The 13,700-nt window shown below is 43.2% G+C and overlaps 1 protein-coding gene across 1 annotated transcript in view; it reads right to left on the reverse strand.

Moving 5' to 3' along the window:
- Positions 1–970: 970 nt before the first annotated feature.
- rsph1 (radial spoke head component 1) overlaps positions 971–13,700 on the reverse strand; it is a 54,706-nt gene continuing 41,976 nt past the window's right edge. The window contains exons 6-8 of the mRNA XM_087992373.1: positions 13,426–13,497; positions 8,000–8,099; positions 971–1,689 (exon numbers count right to left, since the gene is read on the reverse strand). Coding sequence (XP_087848499.1) covers positions 1,295–1,689; positions 8,000–8,099; positions 13,426–13,497 — 567 coding nt within the window. The 3' untranslated portion in view covers positions 971–1,294. The remainder of the gene's footprint in view (positions 1,690–7,999; positions 8,100–13,425; positions 13,498–13,700) is intronic.

The raw sequence follows: 13,700 nt of genomic DNA on the forward strand, positions 1-13,700 counted from the left end.
TTATTTTGTTAAGTTTTCCTATAGAGTTAAAGTTATACCAATTCTTCTTTCTTTTGTTTGTATTTTAACTGGGGTTAAGAGTACAGTAAGGTTTGCTTAAAGCTGAGTAGGAAGACCAATCGAAGTACAATGTCAGGGACCTGGTTTCAGTTCCACTCTCGGGTGACTATATGGGTTTCCTCCGGGTGCTCAAGTTTCCTCCCACAGTCCAAAGATATGCTGGTAATGTGGGTTAGCCACAGGAAATGCAGGGTTACAGGGATAAGGTAGGGGGGTGGGTCTGGGTCGGATGCTCTTCCAAGGGCCAGTGTGTACTCAAGGGGCTGAATGGCCTGTTTCTGCATTGTAGGGATTCTATGATTGGTAGAGTCTTTTTTTGTTCCTCATGAGACCTGATGTGAATTTCTTCCCCCACCTCCCCGACTCCCCAAGTAGCTGTCCTTCAGGCAAATTGTTTATCTGATGAGGAAAGGTTGGTCCGATGGGCCTGTACCCATTGGAATTTAGCAGAATAAGAGAAAATCTGATTAAAACATATAAGTTCCTGAAGAGATGCTGAAAGAATGAGAGACAAGGGGATAAAATTTAAAAATAAGGACTCTGAGGGTGATGAATCTTTGAAACATTCTTTCCCTGGAGGTGGTGGGGTCATTGAATATTTTTAAGACAGAGGTTGATAGGTTCACAATGAACAAGGGAGACTAAAGTTATCAGGGGTCAGCAGGAATATGGAATGGAGGCCATTATCAGATCAGTCATGATTTTATCGAATGGCGCAGCAGACTATAAGGACTGATTGGGATATCTCTGCTCCTAATTTGTCTGTGCATATCAGTACAGAAACTCTGAACATTTACTAACGGTGAACAAACACAATGATGTTGAAAGGATGTGATGCTACCTTCTGCCCACCTTTTGCACAGTGTCAATAAGCATTATCTATTCTTTAGGAACAGCACTTATGCAGGAATATGGTTTCTTTACAATGTCAGTGAAAAATATTGATGAGTTTTGTATCTAATATTTTATTTTTAAAATTGTAAACTGAGATGGCGTGATGGTTCATATTGCTGCCCAGTCCACAAAACAAGAAGCAAACTTGCTCTCCTTGATTAAAACACTTTGGATTAGCAGTCAGCTGACCAAGACACAGCTTCTTGTTTTTGAGTGGTGGATATTTTGAAGCCAATGTGTATCATTTGTTTTTTTTCAGCCGGCAATCAAATGGTTTTCAGTAACTGGTGGTGCTCTCCATCCCACTACTAATCAGGCATTCTAGCCTCACACCATATCCTCAATCTGCAGCCAGCTCAGATACAGCGTCAGATGCTCCTTCATTACCTTCTGCTAAACCAAGGGAATCGAGAACAGGGTCATCTGAACCAGGAGCTTCTGTCACAGGACCATTTGTTTCAGCCGCATCAGCCTCTGCCGCATCAGCCTCTGCCACATTAGCCTCTGCCGCATCAGCCTCTGGGGCAGCAGCCTCTGAGGCAGCAGCCTCTGGGGCAGCAGCCTCTGGGGCAGCAGCCTCTGGAGCATCAGCTTCTGGGGCATCAGCCTCTGGGGCATCAGCCTCTGGGGCATCAGTATCAGGAGCATCTGTCTCAGCAACGTCAGTGTCCTCTGTATTATCGGCAACCTGCTCCTCAGGCTCTGAAGCATTGGACTTTACATCGGCCTTAAATGCTGGAAAGGAAAAATGAAACACAAATTATAATTCCATTTAGAGAAAGAGAATTATTTATAGTATAGAAGGTTGCTGGTATTGTTGCTGGTAGCACTGTCGATTCAGTACCTCAAGTTCATCTCCAAGTGTTTCTTAAATGTTATCAGGGTTTCTCCTCTCACCTGCCATAAACACTTCCATGTAGAGAGTTCCAGACCCCTCACTCTCTGAATGCAAAGACTACTCCTTAACTTCCCTGTTGTAACTTCTACCAATGTTGGTTATTGACCTCTCCTCAAAGGAAAAAAAGATATTTCCTGTCCACTCTATCCAAATCCCTCACAATTTTAATCACCTAAACTCATTTCCCCATAACCTCTCTGTTCCAAAGAGAATAATCCTAGCCATTCCTCGTTGTAAATCTCCTACCCTCTCAAGTGTGATCACATCTCTGTTTCATGGGGGTCAGATATGTAGTTCGTATTCTTGTTAGTCTGTCATTAACCTCATGCTCACCCACCCAGCTTAACCCCACCATCATTGAAAGAGCTCTCAACCATTTTACAACCCATTTTCCAAACTTCTGCCCAAACTCCTCCCCCTCCCTCCCAAAAGAACAAGAGGGTTTCCTTTGTTCTCACTTTCCACCCACTAGCTCTGATGCCTCCAAAGGTATGCTACAAACACATGTCCCTCTGTCCTCCAGCACACTACTGAAGGAGTGCACCACAACAACATGGTGCACTCCTCCTCCGTCACTCCCAACACTTTGTCAGTCCTATCATGGCACCTTCCTATGAGTAACACTTGCAACAGGCTAGAGAAGAAATTGCGAGGGCCACAGGTGAGGTCCTGGAAGACTCAAGGGTAGTGAATGTTGTGCCCTTATTCAAGAAGGGCTGCAAAGAAAAGTGTGGGAATTATAGACCAATAAGCCTAACACCTGAGGTGGGTAAGTTACTTACGAGTATTCTGAGGGATAAGATATACATGCATTTGGAAAGACAGGGTTTGATTAGGAGCAGCCAACATGGCTTTGTGCATGGGAGATCATGTCTCACAAATTTGTTAGAGTTCTTTGATGAAATGACCAGGAAGGTTGATGAGAGCAGGGCGGTAGACATAGTCAATATGGATTTCAGTAAGGCCTTTGATAAGGTTCCACATGGTAGGCTGACCTGGAAGGTAAGATCACATGGAATCCAGGCGGAGCTGGCAAATTGGATCCACAATTGGCTCGATGGTAGGAAGCAGAGGGTAAAAATGGAAGGATGCTTGTCAGACTGGAGGTGTGAATGGTAGGGCCTTAAGGAGTGTAGTGGAACAGAGGGACCTTGGAATTCAAGTGTATGGTTCTCTGAAAGTGGAGTCACAGATGGACAGGGCAGTGAAGAAGGCTTTTGGCACACTGGCCTTCATCAGTCAGGACATTGAGCATAGAAGTTGGGAAATTATGTTGCAGTTGTACGGGATGTTGGTGAGGCTGCACTTGGAGTATTGTGTTCAGTGTTGGTCACCTTGCTATAGGAAGAATGTTATTAAACTGGAAAGAATTCAGAAGAAATTTACAAGAATGTTGCCAGGACTCAAGGGTCCGAGTTCTCTGGACAGATTGAACAAGCTAGGACCTTTCTCTCTAGTGCGTATGAGACTGAGGGGGCATAAGAAATGTATAAGATCATGAGAGGCATGGCATGGATAGGGTGAATGCACTCAGTCTTTTTCCCAGGGTTGGGGCATCGAAGACTAGAGAGTATAGGTTAAGGTTAGAGGGGAAAGAATAAAAGGGAACCTGAGGAGCAACATTTTACACAGAAAGTGGTACACAGATGGAATGAGCTTCCAGCAGAAGTTGTTGAGATGGTACATTAACAACACTTAAAAGAAATTTGGACAAATATATGGATAGGAAAGGATTAGATGGACGTTTTGGTCAGCATGGACCAATTGGGCTGTAGGGCCTGTCTCCATGCTGTAGGGCTCCATGACTGGTGGTTTTACCTCCTAAGTGTCTGAGACAAAAATACATCTTCAGGTGAAACAGCAATTTACTTAGACTGTATTCAATTCAGTCTATTATATTCAATGATAACAATATGATGTCCTCGATACTGGTTATACAAAATGCAGACTGGATGACCACTTGGCAGACTACATCTGTCTTGTCACAATAGTGATGCTGACCTTTTGGTCACTTGCCATTTCAATACATTGCCTTGTTCTTATACTAACATTTCTGCCCAATGACTGTTCTCGTGACATTCAATGCAAGCCAGACAAACAGCATCTCATTTTCGATGTAGGCACTTCACCACTTTCAGGACCAGCATTTCTTGCTTCTGTGCACATCTCCTTAGGTCCAAGTATGGCAGCAACTTCCAAAGTCAGAAGGCAACGTTGTGAACCAAGTCAGTCGGTCAATCGCCATATTCAAATCTACAAAGTAGCTATGCAGCTTAGAGGGAAGGTTGTTCAGGATTCGGCATTGAGCTCAACAGGTACAGACCATGAACACTGTCCTTCTTTATGATTTCACATAACCATCCATCCTGGGTCTTGTTTATTTAGGCTGGCTCTCAGTGGAACTCAGCTAGTTTCTGCTATAAACATTACTACTAATGTTTACTCTTCATGTATGACTCTCCTCTGCTCCCATTCATATTCACATCACCCTTTGATCTGGACACAGTTACATGGAAACATTGAAAGTAAGAGCAGGAACAGGCTATTGAGGCCACACCACCATTGGAAAGGATCATGGCTGATCATCTATCACAACTCCATACTCATGCATTCTCTCCAAACCCCTTGACACCTTTAGCTGCTAGGAGAAAGTGAGGACTGCAGATGCTGGAGATCAGAGCTGAAAATGTGTTGTGGGAAAAGCGCAGCAGGTCGGCAGGACACCTTTAGCTGCTACCAAATCCGTTCTATGACTTCCCTCTACAGCTTTCCGTGGTATAAAACTCCATAGGTTCAGTATCATTGAAGTGAAGACACTTCTCCTCCTGCTCAGGGATTTGGGTGTCCTTGTGTATAAATCTGTAAATGCTTGGTTACTGGTTCAGTGGGTAAAATGGAAGGCAAATGAAATATTGGCCTTTATTTCAACGGGAATGAAGTATAAAAACACAGAAGACTTACTTAAAACTGCACAATGCGGTAGTCAGCCCACAGCAGGAATATTGTGAACCATTTGGGGTGCCTTACCTAAGCAAAGATATACTAGTATTGGTGTCAGCCCAAGCTCCTTAGCACCTTCAAAGCCAATGATCACAGGAGATACAAAGGAATACTACCATCTGCAAGTTCCCCTCCAGGCCACTCACCACCTCATTTGGAAATATATTGTCATTCCTTCAGTGTCACAGTGTTCTGGAACTTCCTCCCTAACAGCACTAAATGGACTGCAGCAGTTCAAGAAGGCAACTCACCATCACCTTCTCAGGGGCACCTAGGAATGGGTAATAAATGCTGGCTCAGCCAGTGGTGCCCACATCCCATGAGTGAAGAAAAATAATGACCAGAGCCAGTTTACTTGGCTAATCCTGGTTAAGGAAGGAATGTGTGATGAGGAGAAATTAACAGGTTGGGCCAATTCTCATTGGAGTTTGGAGGTGACCTTCTTGAAAGATACAAGATTCTTAGGGGACTTGACAAGGTAGATGTAGAAAGATTGTTTCCCCTTGTGGGAGAGTCTAGGACCAGAGTTATAATCTCAGAATAAGATGTTAAACATTTAAGACAGGGATGAGGAAGAATTTCAATCACAACCAAAATGAATCAAAACTACAGAATTTCAACCATTCTGCAGAATAAAGGACTATTCAATTACCAATCAGAACACTACTGAGAACCTCGACTTCAAAGGCTGCAATGTTCAAATATCTGCTCTTCATAAACAATGATTTGTATGTTTGTTTTTTCAACTCCTGCCTTTTGTGCTCACCTCTTACTTCTAATTTGTATTTGTGTGTTCTGTTACTAGTTTTCTTACATTAACTAATTAATAAGCTCTCTCATTTTGCTCATTCAAGGAAGTCTGATTAAATTGGCTTCTTTTAGAACGTATGTTCATTTGGGTCCACAAAGGAAAGAGTCTATTTAAAATGAATGTTGTTGTAGACAATTCATGAATATGAGTGAATAAAGAAGGGGAGCCAGTTCATCTATATCATAAAGCTGCGTTGGAGAGTTGATGCAGATATGATGGGTTGATTGCCTTCTTTTGCACTGTAACACTTCTGTGATTCGGTGACATTTTTGTTGTTCACCCTCCTCATCCGAGAATATTATAGTTCCTGGTATCCTGTCAGGAATCATAATAAATTGGGGAAACTTGCCTGGAGCTAGTTGTATGGACTTTTTAAAAAAAAGTTTTTCATGGATGTGGGCATTGCTGGCTTGGCCAATGTTTATTACTCACCCCTAATGGTTCATGAGAAGGTGGTGATGAACTTTCAATAAAATTATAATCAGATCATAAACTTGCAAATCAAGAAACTAGTTATTCTTCCTGTTTAATTCTTCCTGACAAAAAGAGATTGAGGGGGGACCTGATTGAGGTCTGCAAAACCATGAAGGGTATAGACAGGGTGGATAGAGATAGGCTTTTTCCCAGGATGAGGGATTCAATAACAAGAGGTCACGCTTTCAAGGTGAGAGGTGAAAAGTTTAAGGGGGATACATGCGTCAAGTACTTTACACAGAGGGTCATGGGTGTCTGCAACGCGTTGCCAGCAGAAGTGGTACAGGCAGGCACGGTAGATACATTTAAGATGCGTCTGGACAGATGCATGAGCAGGTGGGGAGCAGAGGGATACAGATGCTCAGGAATCGGGCAATAGGTTTAGACAGTGGATTTGGATCGGCTCAGGCTTGGAGGGCCGAAGGGCCTGTTCCTGGGCTGTAAATTTTCTTTGTTCTTTGTTCTTAATCAATTAATTTTATAGAAACAAAGAATGATTATAGCACAAACGGAGGCTGTTCAACTATCTTTTCGAATTTCATGTCTGGAAAAGTAACTCAGCTAGTGACACTGCACCATTGCAATTTCTTTTCTCTTCAGATACTAACCCAGTTCCTTTTAAAGTCACAAACGAATCTGCCAACACCAGATATCCAGGCTGCACATTCCAGGTCCTGACCATACACTGTGTAAAAAATCTTATTTTTCCATGACTCTGTTGTTTCTTTTATCAATCACCTTTAATTCTTGAGCCTTCCACTAACATGTACAGTTTCTGCCGGTCTCTAATAAATCATAACACATAGGAACAGAAGTAAGCTATTTAGCCTGTTGTGCTATTCAGTGAAATCGCGGCTGATATGATAATCCTCCTTTTCCCCATAACCTTTCCTAAATGAATAAAAATCTGTCTATCTAAGCCTTGAGTATACTTAATGACCCCACCTCAACAGCCCTCTATGATAAAGAATTTCACAGATTCACTCCTCTCTGACTGAAGAAATTCCTCCTCATCTCTGTCGTAACTGTATAAACCCTCATTCGCAGATGATGCCCTCTGGCCCTAGACTCTCCCACAACTGGAAACAAACTTTTTGCATCTACCTTGTCAAGTTCTCCAATATGAAAAGAAGATATTGATAAAGCAGCTGAAGATGGTTGTGCCAAGATCACTATTGGTATTTCCTGATGGCCTGGGTTCAAGTCTCACCTGCAGCAAACGTGTGTCAAACACATCTGGATGGTATGATTGAAAAAGATCTAAAAGTAACTCTTGTGATGTAGTGGCAGTGCCCATACCTCTGAGCCAGGAAGCCTGGGTTCAAGTCCTAGCTGCTCCAGATATGTGTAATAACATCCTGAAATAGGTTGGTTCAAAAATGTATCAGTAACTGTGCAGTGATGTTCTGGCTGCAGATGAATGATCTCTAACTACCATAATCATCTTCCTTTGTGCTCGTTGTTCCTCCTGCTGGTGGAATTTTCCACTCTGACTTCCATTCACTCTAATCCTGCCAGGCCTCCTAGATGCTATACTCAGTCAAGTATATAGTGCACAACAGGCCATTCATCCCATTTGGTCTTTATGGTCTAATTGAGCATCTTCCCATGTCTCCAACTCACCTGATCAGAATATCCTCATTCTTTTCTCCCTCATGTAATTATCTAGATTCACCTAAAGTGCTTTCAAACCATTCCCCACAACCAGCTACTCTGATTCAGTTTCACAGTCTCACCTCTCACTCATTAGGCAAGTTTCTCTTGAATTCTCTGGTCAGACTTACTTTATATCACAGTGGATTTGAGCAGATATCACACATCATTTCAGAGTCAGGTCTAACATAAATAGCATTCATACTTACTTGGAGAGTACAACGTCAATCCTGACAGCTTCTCTGCCTTCCACTTCAGGACGGTTATGGTTATGGATTCTTCCTCTGCGATCTCTTCATCGGTTTTGTCCTGTTGTGAGAGATAGTGGGATTCCACACTCAGTAAGGGGTGGCAGTGGGATAGTGGTAATGTTACTATACTAATAATCCAAAAAATTACGCAAATGTTCTGAGAACATAGGTTTGGATTACACCTTGGCAGATAGTGAAATTTTAATTCAGTAAAATCTGGAATTAAACCTAACCTAATGGTCACTGTTGGTTGTCATAAAAATCCATCTGGTTCAATGTCTTTCAAGGGAAAGAAAACTGCCAAGGGCAGCATGGTAGCTCATTGGTTAGAACTTCTGGAATTAAGGGCTGCAGGGAGAATGCGGGTAAGTGGAGTTGAAATGCCCATCGGCCATGATTGAATGGCGAAGTGGACTCGATGAGTCGAATGGCCTTACTTCCGCTCCTATGTCTTACGGTCTTATGGTCTCACAGCACCAGAGACCCAGGTTCAATTCCCACCTCGGGCGATTGTCTGTGTGGAGTTTGCACATTCTCCCCATGTCTGTGTGGGTTTCATCCAGGTATTCCGGTTTCCTCCCACAATTAAGAGCTAAGAGCAGCAAGGAGGGGACATGAAAAGTCCATAGTTGGTAGGATTAGGGAAAACCCTAAGGCTTTCTATAGGTATGTCAGGAATAAAAGAATGACTAGGGTAGGAATAGGTCCAGTCAAGGATAGTAGTGGGAAGTTGCGTGTGGAGGCTGAAGAGATTGGGGAGACACTGAATGAATACTTTTCGTCAGTATTCACTCAGGAACAGGACATTGTTGCCGATGTGAATATTGAGTCACAATTAATTAGAATGGACGGCTTTGAGGTATGTAGGGAAGAGGTGTTGGAAATTCTGGAAAGGGTGAAAATAGATAAGTCCCCTGGGCCTGATGGCATTTATCCTAGGATTCTCTGGGAAGCAAGGGAGGAGATTGCAGAGCCATTGGCCTTGATTTTTATGTGGAGAAAGTGAGGTCTGCAGATGCTTGATTTTTATGTCCTCGTTGTCTACAGGAATAGTGCCAGAAGACTGAAGGATAGCAAATGTGGTTCCCTTGTTCAAGAAGGGGAGTAGGGATAACCCTAGTAACTATAGGCGGGTGAGTCTCACTTCTGTTGTGGGCAAAGTCTTAGAGAGAATTGTAAGGGATAGGATTTATGAACATCTGGATAGGAATAATGTGATCAAGGATAGTCAGCATGGTTTTGTGAAGGGCAGGTCATGCCTCACAAACCTTATTGAATTCTTTGAGAAGGTGACTAAGGAGGTGGATGAGGGGAAAGCGGTAGATGTGGTGTACATGGATTTTAGTAAGGCGTTTGATAAGGTTCCCCATGGTAGGCTACTGCAAAAAATACGGAGGTATGGGATTGAGGGAGAGTTGGAGGTTTGGATTAGGAATTGGCTGGCTGGAAGAAGACAGAGGGTAGTAGTTGATGGTAAAGGTTCATCTTGGAGTGCAGTTACTAGCGGTGTTCCGCAAGGATCTGTTTTGGGACCATTGCTGTTTGTCATTCTTATAAATGACCTGGAGGAGGGGCTAGAAGGTTGGGTGAGCAAGTTTGTGGATGATATGAAAGTCGGTGGAGTTGTTGACAGTGAGGAAGGATGTGTCGGGTTACAGTGGGATATAGATAAGCTGCAGAGCTGGGCAGAAAGGTGGCAAATGGAGTCCAATGTGGGTAAGTGTGAGGTGATTCACTTTGGTATGAGTAACAAAAAGATGGGGTACTGGGCTAATGGTCGGATACTTGGTAGTGTGGATGAGCAGAGGGATCTTGGTGTCCATGTACACAGATCTCTGAAAGTTGCCACCCAGGTAGTGCGGTGAAGAAGGCATATGGCGTACTGGCTTTTATTGGTAGAGGAATTGAGTTCCGGAGTCCTGAGGTCATGTTGCAGTTGTATAAGACTCTGGTGCGGCCGCATCTGGAGTATTGTGTTCAGTTTTGGTTGCCATACTATAGGAAGGATGTGGAGGCACTGGAACGGGTGCAGAGGAGGTTTACCAGGATGTTGCCTGGTATGGTAGGAAGATCGTATGAGGAAAGGCTGAGGCACTTGGGCTGTTTTCATTGGAGAAAAGAAGGTTTAGGGGTGACTTGATAGAGGTGTACAAGATCATTAGGGGTTTAGATAGGGTTGACCATGAGAACCTTTTTCCACGTATGGAGTCAGCTAATACGAGGGGGCATAGCTTTAAATTAAGGGGGGGTAGGTATAGGACAGATGTTAGGGTAGATTCTTTACTCAGCGAGTGGTGAGTTCATGGAATGCCCTGCCAGTAGCAGTGGTGGACTCTCCCTCTTTATGGGCATTTAAACGGGCATTGGATAGGCATATGGAGGATAGTGGGCTAGTGTAGGTTAGGTGGGCTTGGATCGGCGCAACATCGAGGGCCAAAGGGCCTGTACTAGGCTGTATTTTTCTATGTTCTATGTTCAAATCTCATCACGGCTGATAGTAAAACTTGAATTCAATAAAAACCTGGAATGAAAAAGGCTGGCATAATGGCAATCATGTAAGCATCATCAATTGTCATTAAATGCCCATCTAGTTCAGTAACATCCTTTGAGGTAGCAAATCTGTGGCCCTTACCTACCCTGGCCTAACATGTGACTACAGACCCACAGCAGTGTGGTTGACTCTGGACTGCATTCTGGGTAATTAAGAATTGATAATAAATGCTTGCTCAGCCGATGCCTGTATCCCATGAAGAATAAAGTAATGGTCATCTTATCTTATATGAGGAATGATGTACATGCATTGGAAACAGTTCAGAGACTGATCATGCAACACACAAGAAAATAGTGAGCAACACTCCAAACCAATGCAAGCTACACCAGCCTTTGTCAAAGTAAAAGGTTCAGCCATGACTGGAGATGGCGTGGCCAAGCTGGAAGATGCATCCTTCAAACCCTTCCCATTGTTCACAGCAGAATCCTGGCAAAAATAATCTGAAATTAGTGAAGATACCAAACCACACATTGTAGTGATTGTAACGAGGTCAACCAGGTGGACAGCACATAATATGAGATCCCCAATTGGGGCTGTTAACCCAGTCAAATCAGGAACCCAACAGATATAAACAGGAGTGTCAGATGTTCTGTTCACTCTGTGAGCTGTCTCTAAGGGAGTCAGATCAGTGTCAAGTATTATGCATGTATGAATAAAGAGTGACTTGGTGAGTGAATACTGGCCTCTGTGGAGTTATTGCACACATCACCTTGATTCAGTTTATAACCCCACACGATCTCAATTCACTTTATAAACTGAATCAGGGTCACATGAAATCTAAACTGAATTGAGATCATGTGGGGTTATAAACTGAATCAGGGTGATGTGTGTTTTATTTTGTTTGTTACAGTATTTCTTTAAGGAATAGTTCCTCAATTACGCTGATTTCAAGTTCATTTGTTTCTTCTGGAACATGAGGTAAAACTCAACAAAGCCTGGGTTCAAATTCTACTCTAAGGCTTTAGTGCAAAAATGATGACCTCCAGTGTAGCAATGAGGGAATATTGCCTTTCAGATGAGACATAAAACCCAGGCTCTGGCTGCCTGCTTACATATATAAAAAATTATACGAACAGTCAGTAAAGCTGGTGACAGTTGAGTTCAGAGATGTATGGCTTGTACTGTTTCACTCTGTAAATAATTATTAAGACAAACTAAAGGCTGGGTTTGGGTCTATGCTTCATTAACTGGCTTTTGTGATTATAATTGAAGTTACTTCCTTGCAGAGGACTAATATGAAGCACAGTGCACTATAAATGTAGATGAAATTACAGATCTTGGTGTCCATGAACACAATCTCTAAAGCTGGAAGGGCAAGGTATTTACCGTGTAAGGGTTTGTAAATACAAGGATGGAGTATGAAAGTGAAGACGTTTTAGTAGAACTTTATGAACTTTATGATCACAGGTTACACCTCAGCTCATATATTATGTTAATTTACATCACACTTCAGCAAAGGTGTAAAAGGCTCCGAAAGGGAACAAAGGATTCCCATCATAGACAAGCAGGAGACTAGAAGGACACAGCAGCCAGGCATCATCAGGAGGTGGAGAAATCAACGATTTGGCTGTAACCCTTCTTCATGACTGTGGGGGGGGGGGGGGGGGGTAAGGGGAGCTGCAGATAAAGGAGTGGACGGGCAGGGTGGTGGTGGTGGTGATGATGGGAGCGGGGAGGGGGGAGTTGGTGAACACAGGTAGAGAGTACGACCTGGTGGTCGATCGGAGGAATCCAGTTGGTGGCTCGAAGGAAGGGTCGATAAGAGGAATGGAAGGGAGGGGGGAGGAGCTGGGAACGGAGTCAGGGTATGGGAAGGGAGATCATTTGAAATTGGAGAACTCAATGTTGAGTCCTCCGGACTGTAGGCTGCCCAAGTGGAAGATGAGATGCTGTTCTTCCAATTTGAGGTCTGATTCGTTGTGGCAATGGAAGAAGCCAAGAATGGTCATGTCAGAAAGGGAGTGGGAAGGGGAAGCCCACCCTTCAAAGTAGTCCCATCAGCTGGGATCATAACAAGATGGACAAACCATTCCCTCTAAGAATAACCAGAAGGCATCGGTTTCAAACCATTGCAAAAAGAGAGGAGAGAGAATTTTCCTCTCAAAGAATTTTTCTTTTCATTTTAATTCATTCACAGATTGTGGGCATCACTGGCTGGGCCATTTATTGCCCATCAGACTCATTGTTGTGAGTCTGGAGTCACATGTAGACCACACCTGGTAGGGATGATAGTTTCCTTCTCTGAAGGATGTTCGTGAACGAGATGGGCTTTTCCTGACAATCGGCAATGGTTTCATGCTCATCATTAGACTTTTAATTCCAGATTTTTATTGAATCCAAATTCTACCATCTGCCATGGTGGAACATTACCTGAGTCTCCAGATCAGTGGTCTCACAATAATACCACATTGCCATTGCCTTCCGTTTCAAATAATCAGATGTCCCAACTCAAAGAATTGTCAGATTTGGAGCACTGGACCTGAAAAGCTGATAGAAGCTGATTGCATATATTCCATAAGGCAGCTGGAGAACTCTTGGAGAGTGAGGAACTAACATGGCTAGGGACAAAAAGGTGGGAGGGGTCAGGAGCTTTTTCAAATAACCAGCACAGGCTCGATGGCCAAATAACTATTTTCTGCACCAAAAGTTTCAATCATATTATGCTTGTCCTCATATCCTGCAAACAGATCCTCGTGAATAAGTCCTTGTGAAAACATGAAAAATGAAGTGACCACAGGGGTCGCCTTCATGATACAGTCTCTGATGAGTGCAAACCATTAATACTCAGCTTACCATGCAATTCTGTCAGCTCGCTGTCTCCTCTAGCAATTACCTGTTCTATCTGAAGGTATTCTCCATGCTGCTCACAGCCAAAGTCAAAGATGTATTTCCCTCGACCTGTAGGCTGTAGAAATGAAGTAAAATAAATTTTAGTCGAACTTGCCATAATTGATCCAGTTCTCCACCACTTTTGGAATATCGTTAGCAGTTTTGGGCCCATATCTAAGGAAGGATGTGTGTGCTGGCTTTGGAGTGGGTCCACAGGAGGTTTACTAGAATGCTATAAGAACATAAGACCAGAAAACATAGGAGCAGAAAATAGGCCAT

Source organism: Chiloscyllium plagiosum, unplaced genomic scaffold (genome assembly GCF_037043375.1).
Source record: "Chiloscyllium plagiosum isolate Xiang-an unplaced genomic scaffold, Cpla_swu_hap1 HiC_scaffold_12, whole genome shotgun sequence".
NCBI lineage: Eukaryota > Metazoa > Chordata > Chondrichthyes > Orectolobiformes > Hemiscylliidae > Chiloscyllium > Chiloscyllium plagiosum.